Source organism: Myodes glareolus, chromosome 24 (genome assembly GCF_982192425.1).
Source record: "Myodes glareolus chromosome 24, mMyoGla1.1, whole genome shotgun sequence".
In the NCBI taxonomy this organism is placed as follows: Eukaryota; Metazoa; Chordata; class Mammalia; order Rodentia; family Cricetidae; genus Myodes; species Myodes glareolus.
This window is the reverse complement of record NC_142049.1, coordinates 9,694,903-9,713,790: the sequence shown is the minus strand read 5'-3', so window position 1 is coordinate 9,713,790 and position 18,888 is coordinate 9,694,903. Positions and strand designations below refer to the sequence as shown.

The 18,888-nt window shown below is 45.1% G+C and overlaps 1 protein-coding gene and 1 pseudogene across 2 annotated transcripts in view; both read right to left on the bottom strand.

The window, feature by feature from the left end:
- LOC125401005 (lysosomal Pro-X carboxypeptidase-like) overlaps positions 1–15,904 on the bottom strand; it is a 59,061-nt gene extending 43,157 nt beyond the window's left edge. Inside the window, exon 1 of one of the 2 annotated variants that reach the window (XM_048435218.3) lies at positions 15,774–15,904. In XM_048435218.3, coding sequence (XP_048291175.1) covers positions 15,774–15,779 — 6 coding nt within the window. In that variant the 5' untranslated portion in view covers positions 15,780–15,904. Of the gene's footprint in view, positions 1–15,013; positions 15,186–15,773 lie in introns of those variants that run through there. The other variant, XM_048435217.3, reaches the window with a different exon arrangement.
- Positions 506–1,620, bottom strand: LOC125401057 (endoplasmic reticulum-Golgi intermediate compartment protein 2 pseudogene; annotated as a pseudogene).
- Positions 15,905–18,888: the final 2,984 nt, after the last annotated feature.

Here is an 18,888-nt window from a genome sequence, read left to right as displayed (position 1 = left end):
GTCTTCCAAGAACCAACCGTTAACTGTCAGGAAACTGGAGTTGAGGGGAGCCTAAAGGAAAGAGTCCCCTTCATCAGAACCCAATACTGGACAACAGGTCCATACGGTTAACGTTAACATGGCTGTGACACAGGGCCAGCCCATTTTCTTTATTAACCACATGATCTGATTACAGTTTTTAAACTAGTTTTCCATATGTTTTACACATTTTACCCTGACATCTTTTAAAAAACAAAAGGATGCACACATTTGCATTCATCATTGCCCTTTCCCTTAAACACGACTTCACTTCCGTCCTCTGGGCTCTGCTCTCCACGCTGCCCGTTGACTGGGAGATGGGAGAGCGCTGCCTTCAGGGGCACTCTGCTGGGAGATTCTCCAGTAGCTGCATAATTTCTTCTAACACGTTTGCAGCAAACACGACATATACAGGAAAATTCGGTTTGGTTTTTTTTCCTTCTCTGCTTTTTTTTTCCTTTTTTTTAATAAGCATGTTTCTGGATTCTCATATTTTCTTTTGTTTGAATATATCGCAAAGCATTCTATAATTAGAATAGGTTTTATGTTTCAGGCAAATAGCTTTCTCCACGCAGGAGGTGATGATGTGTATTATTTCTAAAAGAGGTCAGTGGTTGCTTGTATGGCCATCTTCAAGGCGGAGAAAATGGACTGACTTGTAGGAGCCAAGTCTGAAATGACAGCGGATTATTTCCACTATAAATTTTCCAATTCCATGTAACATGTCTGTTGTTGAAAAAATATCTCCAATAATACTAGAGTCTTAACAACAACAAAAAAAAAGACATGTGTTCCCCAGTGACTGTCACTGAGAGAACTGAGATCATGATTCATAAATATTCCAGAGACGCATGGCTGCCTGCAGTGTGGTTAATGATTCGTTCCCTTTCTGTCACAGGGAACTGATGGGCGTCTGTTGACACCCATCTTTTATGTGTGTGGCTCTGTTGGCACAACTGTAATGAAATACTTTACATGGAACATTTTGTGATCTACAGCCATCTTTTCAGTTCCATTCCGAGAACACACTCTCCAAAAGGCACACAATTCATTCTGTGAGAAAAGTTCTAAGTCGTCCGCAGTTATGCGCAAGTTCCTGCTGCTTTACTGACGGAGAGATGCCCGTAGACTCTGCGCACGCAGTCATCTTCCCTTGGCGGCAGGGTCGTTGCTGCACTTTAAAGCTCTTCTGAGAACCACACCTTGAAGCGGATGCTCTTCCTGCAGTCTGCTCTGAATCAGCTGCTCTGCCACCCTCTCTGCCGTGGAGAAAGGTCAGACACTCCTAGTTCGCAGGCTAGACCATCTGCAGGGGCAACCACAGTCTCCGCTGAATCCAGTACGTCTGCTCTGACTTCCTGGCGCTTCCTGGCAACTTCAGTGTCTGTGCTGATTTTCAACGTGCTAGAAAAATCCTTATCTGCTTCATATTTGTGGTTCATCCATGTATTTTGGTACACTGAGGATTCCATTCTTGTTAATAAAGCCATAGTAGTCAATGCTATCAGAGAAACTGTTTCCCCACTGGCTGATGTCTCTCTCCACTTAGCTGTCCGGAACCTTAGGAAAGGCATCTATCTCTAACGGAATCCTAAAATTCATATGGAAGCGCCGAACACCCTGGTTAGCCAATCCCAAACACAAAGAACAACGCTGAAGGTTTCACAATACCTGATCTCAAATCACACTGCAGCCACACTAAACATGACACTGGCACTGGCACACAGATGGATGAACTAGAAAAGAAGGCCCCAGAAATTAACCCACACCATTGCAAAGGCCTGATGTCTTACAAAGGCTGTAACAACACGCGCTTGGAAAATTGCCTTTCCGCAATGGCTGCTGGGAAAAGGAGACACCTATATGTTAAAAGATAAAACTAGACCCCCATTGCTTACTCTGTACAAAAATCAATCAAAATGTATGTGCATTTATGTGTGTGTGTTTATAGCAAGTAAATGTGTGTGTGTTTATGTTTGGGATATGAAAGTAGAAAAGAGACCATAAAAGAGGCAATATGTATCTTAGGGGTTGGGAGAATTAAAAGAGAATAATGGAATATTAAAATATATGTGAAATGAAAGTCTGAAGACTATGTGGGAAGAGGATGTGAAACAGAAAGAGAGCTAGGAAGGCAGGAGGCAGGAGATGAATGGGTCTGGAAACGCATAACACAGTCCACTGTATGATGCTACTGCAAAGCTGTTTTTTAAAGAGTAATAGATACAAGCCAATTAGTATACATTTAACATACATCAGAATGTTACAATGAAAATCTTCCTTGCCCAAAGAGGATCTTCTATAAATCACAATTTGAGAACCACTGAACAATGGTCTTGGAAGTTGCTTTGAATTTGGTGCTAAAGAGATGCCTCAGTAGTTAAGAGCACTTAACGTTCTTGCAGAGAAGCCTGATTCTGTTCCCAGACCCCATACGGTAGCTCACAACCACCTGTAATTCCAGTTCCAGGATATCCAACACCACTTTGTGGCCTCCATGGGCTCCTGCATGCACACGTTTGCCCTCTAGCCTCCATGAATGTGTCCCTTTTCACACAAGCACACACACAAACACATCAATATTTTTATACAACACCACATGCTGGTTTTATCACATAGAAAAACAATTTTAAAACACCCCTGTGGAAATCAAACCTTACCAAGTCCCCACGTGAATAGGCTCCAGAAAAGGAAGCAACTGAAGAAAGTACGTCCTGAGCTGTCCCCTTGGGAACTCCAGCATCAACTTTTCCATGCTGATTCTCTGTGAAATAGCCCCCAGGGATTGCTCATCATGATCTGAAAAGCTACAGAGTGTGCATTGTTTGGAGCACCATACGTCAGCACTTTGGTAAGGGGAGGACATCCTCAGCTGAAACTAAAACGCTCAGAACAATAGCAGTAAGTTCAAAAATGCAGCCAAGTGGCTTCCTTGGATTGTTTTTAGATCCCCTTGGCACCACATTGACATCTTGGATAACACCTGCCTGGAGCTAATAGGATGCACACACAGAAATGACAGCCAGCGGTCACATCGACTCACTGGGCACACGCTTCTGGAGTAGTTCTGTGGGATCAGTGGCAAAGGTGCAACAGTAAGCAAGCTGCATACATGTGGTCATTGCCTTAGCAGGACTTGCAGTATAGAGACAGAACACAGGAACCAGACAGCAAAGAAACAAACTCCCCAAATGAGCACTGTCTGAGTTCCACTCTGACCGTGTTCCAGGGGCAGGCCTAGTTTGGACAGCATGGTTACAGAATGACTACGGGCAAATAGATCTTTCTCAAAGGAAGTCAAAGAAAGTTCAGCTGTTCATGCTGAAGGCTGCCCGTTGCTCTGACTATTCAATGTCACTTTCTGTGTGAAGCATTTGTTCATTCTCGGGCTCCCCTGTCAAGCTTTGCTCCATATCAGAGCTGTCTGTGGTTAGCTCTCCTGTAGTCTTGCTCTGTGGTTATTGACACACACACATCACCTATCAGCAAAACTATTATCAAGTCTGAAATACAAGGAAGCCAATATAAGTTTAAAATCTGTAGATTCTGGGCTGGAGAGATGGCTCAGAGGTTAAGAGCACTGGCTGCTCTTCCAGAGGTCCTGAGTTCAATTCCCAGCAACCACATGGTGGCTCACAGTCATCTGTAATATCTAGTGCCCTCTTCTAGCCTGCAAAGCATTCATGCAGGCAGATCATTATATATGTAATAAATAAATCTTTAAAAAAAATCTGTAGATTCTGGCCTTTTCCTGCTTCCACATAAATTTTAAGATTGCTTCTTCAATTCCCAGAAAGAATTATATTGGAATTTTGATGGAGATTATATTGAATCCATTAATTGCTTCTGGTAGGATGACCAATTTGACATGTTTAACTCTACCAATTCACATGCTTGGGAGGTCTCTGCAGTTTGTGGTGTCTTTTTTAATTTTATTATTCAGCATTTAAAATTTTTCATTGCAGAAGTCTTTATTAAATTCATTGACTAAGTATTTTAGGGTTACTTTTTTTTAGGCTATTGTGAATGGGATTGTTTCTCCAGTTTTGTTTATTTGTGTTTTCCTGTCTGACTGTCTTTAGGATAGAGGAAGGCTACTGACTTTTTTTATCCTGCCACTTTGTAGAAAGTGTTGACCAGTTCTATGCATTTCCTGGTGGAATTTTTTTTAGGTCTCTTGTGTATGGTGGGAAAACAAACTGGTGCAGCCATCGCATCATCAGTGTGGCAGTTCCTAAAATAACTAGAAACAGACCCTACCACATGACCCAGCCTCACCATTCCCGGGCATATGCCCAAAGGACTCTGTTTCCTATAACAGAGACATCATATTCATCTCTGCCTTCATCTGCTCTATTCACAGTATCTAGAGCACGGGAACAGCCTAGATGTCCATGATCTGATGAGCGGATGATGAAAATGTGCTACCTAGATAACAGGACTGTAGTCAGCTATAAAGAAAAATAAAACCTTCAGTTAATAGACAGAGCTGGAAAACACTATATCCAATGAGGTCTGTATTAGCAGACCCAGAAAGGTAAACACCCCATGGGCTCGCACATATGCGGATCATAGCATTGAATATTTAGATTTGTGTGTTTACCTGGAGTACCTCTAGAAACCAGTCATCTAGTACGGAGCCATTCAGGAAGAGACAAGGAAGAAAGATCTTCAGGGAGTAGGGCTGGTAGGTGATATGACAGGGAGAGACATTAATGAGGAGTGAAGTTCAGACGGAGAAAGGGATGGGAACACGGGCCAAAGAAGGAGGTGGGAAGACAATTAACACTAAAGAGAATTGGAAAAGCCCATGGAAACCTATTTTATAAGGTGTGTGTGTGTGTGTGTGTGTGTGTGTGTGTGTGTGTGTGTGTGTGTGATGTGTGGAAGAGAGGAGGGGAGAGTGTTTACTTGGACTTTCCCTACAGACTGGATAATGCTCCTTCCAGAAGCCATGGCTGACAAACAAAGAACTGAATACTTCCCCTTGAGTTGTTAGCCAGGGATGTCCCTGAAACCCGGCACTGTTTGACTTTTGTCAATCCAATAAGCTTAGACATATCTGGGAAGAGGGAATCTTAATTGAGAAAACACCTCCATAAGATCAGCCTATAGGCAAATCTGTAGGACATTTTCTTGATTAATGGTTGAAGCAGCAGGGTCTCACTCATTATGGATGGCACCATCCATGGACAGATGGTCCCATAAGGCATAAGAAAGCAGGGTGGACAAGCAATGGGGAGCAGGCCAATAAGCAGCCCTCCTCCACAGATTCTGCATCAGTTTCTGCCTCTATATTCCTGCCCTGCTTGAGTTCCTGTCTTGACTTCCGTCCGTGATGGACTGGAAGTAAAACCTGAAATAAACCCCTTCTTTCCCAAGTTGCTTTTGGTCATGATGTTTCGTCATATCAAAAGAAATCCTAACTAAGACAGAAACACATATCCCCAAACAACACAGGCCATTGACATTGCTCTTGGCTATCCATCAGGACGTGATAGGAAGACTTTATTTCTGAAGACACCAGTTTGGTCGCAGGCCGTGGAGAAATCAGCTTGGTATTGACTGGGAAGCTTCCTTCATGCTGACTATCTTTCACAGTGCTGGAAGGTGCCATGGATGCTTACTGGAGAGGTCATCAGCAGTCTTACTCAGCTGTGAACCTTGTGAACAACAATAATGACCAACATGTCGAGACATGTGCTAAGATGCGCATGAATGTTATAAAGACAACCAACTGCTATTTGGTTGGATTTAAGGGCTCTTCCACAGAAGGAAACACATACCCAGTGCCATAAACCTGAGCAAGAACCCATGGTTGGTAGCTCACAGTCCCAGGAATTAGTCTACCACTGTTGTTATGCTAAATTAACCTAGTATCAAACATCCCTCTAAATTCGAATCTCTACACTCATAGAGTAGTTCAGCTCCCACACCTCCTCTGAGAGAAGTTTCTTCACGCAATGGATAGTGGTTGACACGGGAACAGCTGGTCAAAGTGCAGAGTGTCAATGGAATGCTCACCACAAATGGAATATCTACATCATGCCATTGCCAAGGCTCGAGGGCCTTTGTGGAAGAGGGTCAGGAAGACTGTAAGAGAGGACAAGATCAAAACAGTGGGAAGTATGGCATGATACCAGAAGACTGATACCAGTAGGACTTAGGTTACATAGCTCAGTGCTGGCCTGGGCACCATCAGAGATTCTCTGTGACTGTTCCCTCAGAGGCAGGTCAGTACAGGGTTATGTAAACAGAACCCGAGATTATTGAGAATCCAACCTTGAAAGCGTAGAAGAGTAGCATAAACACATAAATGACTGCCATTAACACCGATCCATGCTCCCAGTTGCTTCTTCCCAAGCCCAAGGCCTTTCTCACCCTCCCATTATTTGAGTGCCTACTTTGTGTGTCTGGCCATATTAGAAACAAGGGTTAAGTTGAACCTCTCTGTTTCTCAAGGAAGCTGCCTTAGCCATGGCTACTATTGCTATGATGAAACTTCATGACGAAAAGCAACTTTGGGAGGAAAGGATTTATTTGGTTTACATATCCTGAGTCACTTTGAGGGATGCCACTGGAAGGAACTCCAATCTGACAGGAACCTGGAAGCAGGAACTGATGCAGAGGCAATGGCGGAGTGCTTACTGACTTGCCCCTTCTGACTTTCTCAACTGGCTTAAAACGCATAGCCTAGAACACCAGCCCAGGATGTTCCCACCCACAATGGATTGGACCCCTCCCCCATCAATCACTAATTAAGAAAATGCCCTACACACGCTTGCCTGCCTGTAACTGGCTCTTGTGGAGACATTTTCTCAATTGAGGCTCCTTCCTCTCCAAAGACTTTAGCTTGTGCCAAGTTGACATAAAACTAGCCAGGACAGAAGGCTGGCTAGTCAAAGGAGGTGATGACAGGGCAACAGAAATTATTTTTGTACAAGAAACGCATGTGATGAACGTGGGTAAGAACAGCTAAAAGGAGCTGCCAACTGCTCCCTAAGAGGCTGCAGCGAAAGCCAGCTCTCTAAGAAGTGGATGGTGTCTCTCTTGGGCCCTGCCCACCCTCCTCTTCCTCACCTCCTGCAACCTGCCCCTCTCACCTCACATTTCAGAACGCTTCTGCAATGACACATCCATCCAGTCTCTGGGCTTCTGTGCACAAAGCACCTCTGCCTAGAATGCCTTTCTCACTCAGTCATTGCAGAAACCCCCTCCATCATCGTCCTCCAAGCACTTCTGTGCTCTCCCCTCCATGAAGATTTGTAAGACGAGACAGGGCCGAAGGAGTGAACCTACTCTGATCCTGTTAAGTCCTCAATACAGAGGTCACCACATTGCCCTGCCTCTGCGTTCCTTCAGAGCATTGCAAAGTGCCCAGTTCTTGTAGCATACAAACCCCCAACTGAAGTGTTAATGGTGCCACTTTCTTGCTAGTAACCACTTCCAGCGAGCATTGCCGTATCTCTGCGTCTGAGCCACCCCATCCAAAAAGGAGCACTGAAACCTTCCCTACTGGATGGCAAATGTCTCAGGTGGTGCACTTAGAAGTCCCTGCCTACAGCAAAGGCTCAACATATATCTGGTTATAGCAAATGATTATGATGAGGATAATAGCCATCGGAGAGCTCATAATGGGATACAAATAAAGCACACCAATATGTATCATAACTTTGTGTCTTTGTTTACTTTCGGCACATGACCCTGGAGAAACTAAAAAACAGTTTGGAGATAGATTTTCCAGACACAGTTCTGTTCTCACACAACAATAGAACGAGGCGCTGAAGCCTTTAATAAGGAAGCCTCACAAGGGAAAGAATTGCCCTAAATAACACAAACGAGAAAACCTTCACCATAAAGGCTTCCATTTACATAATAAGTTAATGGAAAGCAAAGGGGCACAATGGAGGTAAACAGATTCGGGGACTATAATTAGTCTGCCATCTCTACTTCTTATGGGGCATCTCCTCCCCCTTAAAACTACAGCCCCCACCCACCACAATGAGAAGATAATCACTACTGTTTGCAAGTGGTAACATTTTCCTCCTGTGGCCTCAGACCTTTGGGGAATGCTTGCTTTTAGTCATCCACAGCATGCCCCAGATGAATGACAGCTAAACTTGAGATGTCTCCCTTGCTGCAGCCTGTGTCCCTTTTTGTGTGGAGTCACATGCCTACCGGTGTATGCAAGTGCATGTGACTGGGCGCACACATAGCCAATAGAAGTATTTTGATTGGCCTGCTCCATCTCTCTCTCTTATTCCCTTGAGACAGGGTCTCTCACTGAACCTGGAGCTACGATAGAGGTGAGTGAGCCCCAGAGACCCCCCTGCTTCTGCCACTCCCCTTGCAAGCACTAGGGTTGCACCAGGCCCTGCCCAGATTTTTCAGAGAGTGCTGGAAGCAGAGCTCAGGTCCTCAAGCTTACAAGCAGGTCTTTTCCCCCACCGAGCTCTCCCCCCCCCCCCCCCCCCCCCGCCATCCACTGCTTCACTCTAGGTAGCCTTTAGGAACACCAGGCCAGTCAGAGATTCTCAGCAGGCTCCACGGTTGTGCAAGCACATGGTAGAAGGCAAGACGGAGAATAAATAAAAGCCCAGGGGAAACTAGAGGAGAAACAAGTGTATGGGGTTCTTTTCCCTCACTTGACACAGTCCTCAGCAAGGGGTAATTTAGTTATCAAGGGAAAATCAGCAAACCATTGAGAGAGAGCCGGGGCTCTTTCCCTCAGTGGGGAGCTGTTTTCATCGTAGCATTTTCCCTTCTGACTCTCACTCTGTTCACCTCCTTTCAGTTACTTCCTGCTCACCCTGCTTCTAGGCCATCCCTTGCCAACATAAGGAAAACGCTCATCTCTGTAAGGCCTGTACAACGTAGATGTTTGATACGATGGAGGCTGGGATCCAGTCATCATGAATTATAAAGTCAATCCAACGAACGCTAGTACGTTTATCCTATCATCGCTCTCTCGCTCGCTCGCTTGCTCTCTCCCCCTCTCATTTTAGTGATACTGCCTCACTATGTAACTCCAGCCCTGGATGCCTGGAACTCTTTGTAGGAGCCCAGGTTCCCTTCAAACCAGTCATCCTGCTGCCTAAGCCGCCCCAGGATTCTAACTATAGGCCCACACCACCATGTCCTCATGGATTTTAACATTTTGGTTTCAAGCAAAACTACATATGTCTGCACAAACACGCTAAAGAATCTGAAACCATTTCTATCAACAAACAAAAATCCAAGCGGCTTGAGGAATTCTACTGCTCTGGGGGTAGCAATTCTGCTAGAAGACAAACAACCTGTGGCTATGTCATAGTAAGAGAGGCAATTACGGTTGAGGCGGTCTCACAGAGCAGGGCCCGGTTAACAGAGTGTTGAATGCTTCAAATGGCAAGCACTACAGGAGTGAAGGAAAAGGTGGCTTCTATCAGTTCAGATCATCTGACAAAAATCCCTGTGGTTAAGGGGACTTTTAAAATAAGGACTGGAAGAGAAGCTCAAGAGAAACCAGGGCTGACCCTAAGAGAACAGAGGGACTAGACAGGCCGTTGAAATAACTTGGTCTGGATACAGCGCGCTGTGGTTAAATATGGGAAATGGAGAGGAGGACATAAAATATAAAGGAGCCGCGCTCTGAGTGATTGGAGTTGGGTGTGGATGTAAGGATGAATCAGATAATTCTACCATTCCCAAGGCAGAGTAAGCTGGAAGTGTGTGCCAATAACTGCAATGCAAAAAAAACTCCCAGCGGTCTTATCGAGGAGGGTTAGGGGACAGTACTAATATTGTTATTATTTTAACCTGTTCTGGATACCTGCTCTATCCAGGGGAGGAAAGGGCTTTCATCCTACACTTCTCAATCACAGTCCATTGGGAAGAGAACTGGGGCAGGAGATCAGGGCAGGAACATGAAGATAAGTCCTTGAAACAGAAACAATGGAAGAACGCTGCTTCCTGGCTCGCTACCAGATTTACGCTTAGGAAGCTTTCTTATAGAGAGGGTGATGGTACCACCCTCAGTGAGAGCTCCCACACCAGCCAGCAGTCAAGACAATTCCTCAAAGGCGTGGATGCAGACCAAACTGATGTAGATACTCCTTCCATTGAGGTTCACTCTTTGAGGTCACTCTAGGTCGTGTCAAATTGACAACAAAAACTAATCAGGAAGTCACTGTTAGAGGAACATTAAGAAACATAAGCAATTTCCTGCCTTTAAAGTGCTGACTACCTGGGGGCACCAAAACCGTTCTTCATCAAGGTCTTCAAATATTGAAAGGCTTCCGTACCAGTTGGCAAGTAACTACCTGAGCACAATGAATTCTGTACATATACATTATACTTACACACACACACTCCCAGAAAAGTACTCAGTAAGCATGAGTTCTTTTCTTTTTAAAGAGCAGCCGTATTTTAGACACCAACCATATAAACAGGCAAACAAAAACGATCCCAGTCTCTATCGTCCATCTGCACAGCTTGGCACCACCTAAAGTCAGTTGTTCGGGGGAGGGGGGGCGGGATAGGAAGCCCATCAGCACCAAGGACAGGAGAGTTGTCACCCTGCTTTTCCCTGCTGGGTCCCTTGAGCTGCTCCCTCAGAGGAAGAAGCCATCAGCCTCAGGAAGTGGCAGAGGTTCCCGAGTGTTTACAAGGGCCGTGTCTGCAGCATGACCCTGCCTCAAACTACACAGAAATAAAAATTGACCAAGAATAACAACTACTTCCTTACTCTCCTATCTGATGAGTCAGAGTCATTGTCTGGCCTGCAGCTCTTTGTTTAAATGGGGTTATTAAATCACAGTGTAGTTGGCCAGACTCACTGGGTGTAGACAAATATAGCACACTTTCTATTACATGTGGACTCCTATGGAAAACTTCCACAAGGTGCAGTTGTATCATGGCTCCAACATATTTGAAGTGGGGAATCAGTTCCTGTTTTACTTAACTAAAACTTAATGCCATTACCTTTTAAATTTTTTATTTTCAAGACCACACGTATTCTGTGATATAGTGGAAAGAGAAAAGAATTAAAATACTAACCTGATCCTAATCGTCCACTCTACTATGTATTAGCAATTTGAATTTGAAGGGACTTACTTTGTGTCTTTGGGCTTGCTTTCTCATAGGCATGATAAAAGTCACAACTGGTGGTTTCTCAGAAAATTCGGAAACAACCTTCCTCAAGACCTCAATACCACTTTGGGTATATACCCAAAGGATGCTCAATTGAGCCACACGGACATGTGCTCAGCTATGTTCAGAGCAGCTTTGTTTGTCATACCTAGAAACAACCTAAATGTCCCTCGACCGAAGAATGGATAAGGAAAATATGGTACATTTACTCAATAGAGTACTACACAGCAGAAAAAACAAAACAAAACAAAAAAACAACATCTTGAATTTTGCAGGAAAATGGCTGAAGCTAGAAAACATAACTTTGAGTGAGGTAACCCTGACCCATAAAGACAATTATCACATGTGCTCACTCATAAGTGGTTTTTAAATATAAAGCAAAGAAAACCAGCCAACAAATCACAATCCCAGAGAACTAGACAACAATGAGAACCCTAAGAGAGATATACATGGATCTAATCTACATGGGAAGTAGAAAAAAAAAAAACAAGACAGGGGTTTTAATGGTGTTAGTGAAATCTCACACATAAGAAATGACTGCCTTTTCTCCAGATTTCTAATTTCCTCCTGTATCCAGGGGTGAGGATGTAAAGTGTCTTTGGCGCTTGATTTTTATCCCCTTGCATTTATTTCTTCATCTCCTCTTTCTGATGCAGCTTGCGATGTCTATTCTGCCCATTCCTTGGCCTGTTGCTTTGGCTGTCTCAAGGACATTTTTTTATTGCTCTTGTGGCTAACAATGCGCTCACCACCTACTTCCCAACCTTCCTCTCAAGTTGGAAATGGAAACCCCTTACTCTTTTTATAGCTCTTCTACAGGAAGCGCTGGAGGATGCTCTCAAGTTGGAAGGATACATACAGAATGTAAAGAAGACCAAAAGAAAAAAAAACAAAACAAAACAGTCGAATTGCCCTAAAGTCAAGATTTCACAAGACAGGCAGCAGTTCAATTGAGATAGAAGGGCATGTCTAAAAAGAAAGATGACAAAGATGGAAAATACGAATTATATTCTGGACAGAATTCCTCAAACAGCAAAATGCATGGAAGCTTTCGCTCCGGGATGCTAAGCCAGCAATGTGTGAGAAAGGAGCCGGCAGCTGGAACTTTATGGTGAGGAACAACATACTCTATGCCCAAGCGTTTGGCCCTTATCCTGCAAGCTATCAGCGTTATAAGGAGGATGCAGAGATTATTCATCAGTTCAGAGCCCTGGCTGTTTTTCCAGAGGCCTTGGGTTCATTTCACAAACATCTATAACTTCAGTGCCAGGAGATCTGATGCCCTGTTCTGGCTTCCTCGGGTACAGGCACACAAATGGGACGCAGACATACAAGCAGACAAAACACCTATACACACGAAATAATGTTTTTAAGTTATGATGGACTTCTAAGCAGGGGAGGGAAATAAAGCAGTGGATTATATCTTTTACAGGATCTACTCCCTAAAACACCCTTTCTGTGTATATAAGGACCTCCAGGACTAGCCTGTTTTCCTGGACAGATATAATGACAGGCAAGGAAACCTTAGACAGAAACCAAACTTTAACTGTAATGATAATTATATAATAATGATATTAGACGGCATAAACGAGTTAAGAAAGGCAGTTACCCTGCCTTTAATTTCAGCACCCAAGTGGAGCCAGGACTAGGAGGCAGAAAGAGCTAAAGTTTGAGCACACACTCACCCACCTTTGTGGGGAAGCCAAGACAATGAGACAATTAGAGCTAGCTATCACATTTTCCTTGCCTGCACAAGACCTGAGTTTAATCACCAGTGCTGCCCCAAAGGGGTGGAGTAGTAAAGAGATAACAAATGTATTTCAGGAGTTCTATTAAAAAGATTAACATAGAGTTAATTTTTAACGCCATAGCAGTTCTACTTAAAAATATGGAGACCATAAATAGACAGCTACTGGAGGGTACAATAAATACATGGACACGAGCTCTTCTTAAAACTGTAGCAAACCTCAATCAGTTAGTTTAAGAACATTTTCTCTATGATAATAAATAGACATATGGAACCTATGACCTGAAATACAAACTAAATCCAAACCTGGAAGTAAAAATTGCTGTTGAGCCAAACAGATTTTGCAAAACCACCAAAAATGAAAACCAACAGAGAATTAATTACATTTCTAAGGAGTAAAGGGCAGCCAAGGAAGCTATGGTGAAGAAATAGCAGCAGAAATGGATTCTACCTTTCCGTTCTCTTCTTACAGCTTCTCTTCATCATTCTCAAAGGGACTTTAAAGAATATCTATTCAACAGTCTTCTCTCAGTTTGACTTTTAGCAATAGGATGCCAAACGAACAGACAGCCCCACGCCCGTAAAACAAATAGACACAGAATGCTCCTGCTGAGAAGAGGTCAGAGGGAGAAGGGGCTGTGGTCCTTTGTGGCTGGCTCCACCCAAAAGTCCTCCATTTCCTCAGCAATGTATAAAGCACAGGAGGGTTTTACAAAGGCAGAAACTATGCCGCCTAAAGGACTGAAGCAGTTATCCCAGGAGAGGACTTCCGTTTCTTGATACCTCTGCTAAAATTAGAGTATTTCCTCTCCTTCACCAGTCCAAAGTATTTGATTAAAAATCGTTTCCCAGCGTCTGGTGGTGCGCTCACCTTTAATCCCAGCACTTGGGAGGCAGAGGCAGGTGGATCTCTGTGGGTTCGAGGCCAGCCTGGGCTGCAGAGAGAGTTCCAGGATAGGCTCCAAAGTTACACAGAGATATCCTGTTTCAAACCAAGTTTCCCCCCACCCCCAATCGTTTCCCAAAAATCATCCTGGAAAGCCATGGCATGCATGCCTTCATTCCAACCCAAACCTAACACAGGTCTGTAACCATTCATTGGTAAATGCCTTTTTAAGATATCTAAACTTCCTCTGCTAAGAAACACATCAGCTCTTACTTAACCAACATTAACCACCACAGCATGGAAGGAAGAAGGTTCAGGAACTGTGAGTTGTTTTGTCCAAGGTTACAGAGTTAGTAGAGTAAGATTCTTGTTCTGCCTCTTCACGAGCAGAGTCTGGCCCTCTTTCTAATCCCACTGTCTTCCACATGCATGCCTTTTTCTATTCTGACTCCTAGAAATGCAAACAAGAAGTTAGGACTCTTTGTCACAGGTCCTGAGTTCCTCTTCCATCCAGACTTGTGGGGCAATGCTCCATGCCTGAAGACAAGCATGAAGCATCCAGAAAGCTTTTTGTAAAACCTGGCTACAGGTCAGAGACCTGAACTCATCCACGTCATATGTGGACACAGACCTTCAGCCCCCACTATGAGTCCAGGCTGTACATGTTCAGCATTAGAAGGAAACGAATCCTGTTAAACACTTACTAAACGCCCGGAAGGCCAACTTTGGCATGATAAAAAGACGACAGGCTGGCACTCCAGATTTGATTAATATTCTGCATTATCTCAAAGGTAAAGGCATTGAAATTCATGTTTAGGGGCTGCCGCGGGGCAAAGGATGATTACCATGCTAAGTTAGGGGAAAGAGCCGACCCCCAGCCGTTTGAATTTGGAGAAAGTAAAGGGATTTCCGGCCGAGGCCCTTGGCTGGGCGCACGCAGGGTTAGTGGTAGCCAGTCAGCTACAGATAAGCAAAAATCTAAAGTCTTGGGGGCCTGACCTCCAGAACTGGAAGAGAATACATTTCCGTTGGTGGGGGAGGGGCGATATTAAGTAAGTGGTCATGGGAGGAGAAATTTGAATGCCTGGTTTCTGTAAACTGTGAGTGAAAGACTGAACAGGTCCTAGACATTAAGAAGTCTGGGTTTCGGGGTGTGTTCTGGTGTCTAACCTCCGAGGACAGACGATCAAATAACTGGGATCTGGGACCTTGAGTTCCCAACCCCTAATTACCTTCTGTTCGAAGTAAAACACTGAGTAGTTATTGACCTCATTAGGTTGGAATGTGGGGAAGATTTGCAAGTTTAGGTTGGCGAGGGCACTCAGGGCTGGATTGACGGCTGCGGTGGCCACAGGTGCCAGGAAAGGCAGGAGCAGGAAAGCCAGGCCGCCCATGGCTCAGGCTGGCCGGCAGGGCGGGTGGCAGAGAGAGACGGCCACCGGCAGAAGCGCGCGCCTGTCCAGCCCACAGCTCCAGGCTGCAGGCTCCCTTGAGAAACCCAAAACCAGGCAGCTCGGTTCCCTTTGGCACCATCTGTCCTCCTCCCAGCCCCCCTTCCCTTTGGCTGTTCTCCGGGTCAGCCCTTATGCGGCAGCCAGGGCTCGCACCACAGTTATTTATGGCTTCCGGAAGCCTACTGCTCAGGTCAGGCTTTAGAATTGCCTCACTGTCCCTGCCAAGCTGCTGGCTGGCACGGCAGCAGCCCCATTGCAACAGCTCTGTTCTCAGCAAATCCTACATAAGGGCACCAATAAAGACTCCAAGGCAATTCACTGGCGGTCATCACCGGGCGTGGTAGCATTATGTGACCTCCGCTCACTCAACCACCGCAGTAACCGTGTGCACCACGCATGACCGTCATTTCTGCTCACAAAAGAGGAAGCAGGTTAAAAGAAGTGAAAGGACCTCAGCTTTGTGGCTCTCAGGAAGCAAAGACTGAAGCAAGGCTAGACAGATCGCTCTGCCCTCCTGCGGGCTGTTCAGGCTCTATACCTTCATTATGCCAGCCTAACCGGTTCCATGATCCTCTGCTCTCCAGTCACCCCGGCTGCCTCATAGCAGGCACAACTCATCCTTTCTGAGGTAACTTTGTCTTCCTGCACCAAAGATGGCAGATCCCTCCTCCAACAGCGCCCCCTCCTTCCTTCCTAATGGCACCTGCTTCTGCACCTTTTCCTCATTTTGACAGCCCTCAATCCCTCAGCCCCTCCCGTCCAAAACGGTTCTCCCCACTTCTGGCCTCTTCCTCTAGCACAGTACCTGGTCCAGAGTTGCACTCCCCAGAAGGAACAGCCGTTCCTGTAACAGGTGAAGGACATCCCTCAGATTCTGTCTACGCCAGTTTGACAGAAAATGGTCAAGGCGTCCTTCCCTTCTACACTGCCACCCTCAGCAAGCATCTCAAACCTTCGCTTGTCAAGAATCTGGAATATTTATCACGTTGCCTGAATTGGACTGCTGTGGTTTCCCACTGACCTTAATCACAGGACATCGTAACACCAAGAGATGAAGTAAAAGATCTCCTGAACCACAGACATCCTCACCTCCATTGGTGGGGAAGCAATCTGAGTTTCTCTTTACAGTCTGAACCAACCACTCTAGCTAACATTGTAACTCCTTTGTTAATGTGCTGATTCAGAGCCCCGGGAGTTCACGGTTATCTGTGAAGTGGGTGACTTTAGTTTCCAGGTCAATGGAATTTTGGTTGAGCCTCCTGGTAGAAGCACTCCCTGCTCCAAAAACAATGTTTCTAGGCCATGAAAACATAAGGTCCTAGGAACAAGAAACAAAATTTAGCTAATTGGTAATTATTTTTACCTCTTCATTGCTATTTCCACCCCTTGGTTTCTGGACACACAGTCCTGGTGATGGGGGAAATAGTGCAATCTGTTGGATTCCAATCCCAGGAATACAGTGCCTTCTGGAGAATCTTCCCTAGTCCTCTAGATTACTGGCATCCAATGGGCACTGTAACCGTCATTCTGAAACCATCCCACTGTTCTATCAAGCCATTGCTTCAGAACTATAAAGAATAAAGTGAGATCGGTGGATCCCACACACATGAGACCACTACCACATTTTTTTGGCTATGAAGTCAATTCCTTAGTCAGAAACAATGCTGCCTGGAACACCATCATGGAGCTAAGGCAGTCTGGACACTCATGAATGGGAATTTCGATGAAAGTATTATGTGTAGGAAAGGCACAATTACACCCCAAAATAATTATCTATTCCATTCAAGATAATGCACTGGCCTTTCCATGATGGAAGTGGTCCTACGCCACCAGGTCATTGACTGGTAACCCTAAGGATGGGTGCCTTGTTGAGGGTTCAGTATTGTTCTCCCTGTTGACAGATCTGGTACTCGGCAGCATCTATAGCCAGGTGATCTTTGGTAAATGGACATCCAAGCTGTTGAACCGATTAAAAACCTCTATCTCTGCCACCATGACCATTTTGTTTATGTGTCCATTAAACAATGACAGGGCTAGCCAGTCAAAGAACTTACTACTTTCTATACACAGAAAGGGTCATCCTTTATACTTGATTATTGGACTCCTCCCGAGTTTTAGTGAACCTTTAACATGGGGCACAAGCATCTTCACATCTGCTGCTCACTGTGAGGTATCTGGATGTGTACCCTCTTCCCGGATGGCTTTCTCACCATTTTTTCAGTGGTATTGTTTCCAGGTCCCCAGCCAGTCAGTCAAGCAATTGGCTTCAGCCCACAAATCAGTATTTAATCATCTATCTGCCCACACTTCCTTCTAAACAAAATGCATGACTATGTGCGCTAACCCAAACTAAGATGCTTCCTGGAGATTGTAATATCCAAAGAAAAGATATGGAGGATGAGAATAAACGAGTGGAAGAAGGCAAAGAACACACTGGATAAAGGGAACCATGCGTTCAAAGGTGCCAGGAAGATGATCACAATTGGGAAAACAGTGTGTACGCCTCTCATTTGGAATAGCTGGAGGGGACACGGGAGTGACCGAAGAGCTTTCCCTGCCTTTTCCTTCCACGTCAGGCTATGTTCCATGCACAAGCCTGTTAGTAGCATGTGGCAGCTGTAAAAGAAAGGTTGGAATGCGTTGGTGAGGACCATGGAAGGCAGGTGCTAGCATGCCTGGGGACACTGGATGAATGCAATGAAACAAAAGCTCAAAAAGTCCCTTCCCAGTGTCCAGAGCATCCCACTGACTTAATGAACAGTCTCCTTAAAAGGGCAGTTATCCGCCTCTTAGACTTTGGAGGAGGGAGACGAGGAGGTGGAGGGGAAGAGGAGGAGAAGAAAAAGCAGGTAGATAAGAAGGAAGGAAAGAAGGAAGTAAGAGGAGGAGGAGGAGAAGTCATGAGAGGAATGAGCCGAATGCAGACCAGACAGACGAATATCAGTGCAGCAGGAGGGAGAGCAATAAAGTGAGCGAACCTGAGAGAAGCTGGTAACCTGCTGAATTCCCAGGTCATGGAGTAATTTACTGGTTGGTCCTAAGCTACTACATAATTGTCCTCACAGCCCACATGCTGATATGAAGCCTCCTGTGGGTTATTAATACTGGCAGCAAGCAGCAGGGAATGGTGGGAGCAGAAGGGAGCAAACCAAGTTCTCAGGTTTCTGAAGAATGTGAAGGCCCCTGTCAGGGCCCTCTGAGAAAAGCCACATGGAGAAAACAGAGCAGCTTCAGTCTCCAACTCTTGGCACCGCCATCATATGAGCCCCAGGGAGAGTCTCCAATGGATGGTGAGTAGCTTGGGTGAAATAAACACACACACACACACACACACACACACACACACACACACCAAAAACAACAACAAAAAACAAACAAACAAAACAAACAAAAAAAACAGAATCTGAGTCCTGGAGTATGACCAGCTTGTGTCAAAAACCTCTGCCCCAACCTCCCTAGGTACTAACTGAACTATTCTGAGGAGCAATGTAAAACACTTGTTTTTTGTATGGTATACCAACTGGATTTCATTGTCCAGAAGTATGGCCAGGGAAACAGTTAAGTCAGGTTCCCATCCCTCCCTGTCGGCCACAGAATCCATTTCACACCACAGAATCCATTCCACATTCCCGGCTAACCCCACTCTGCTCCAA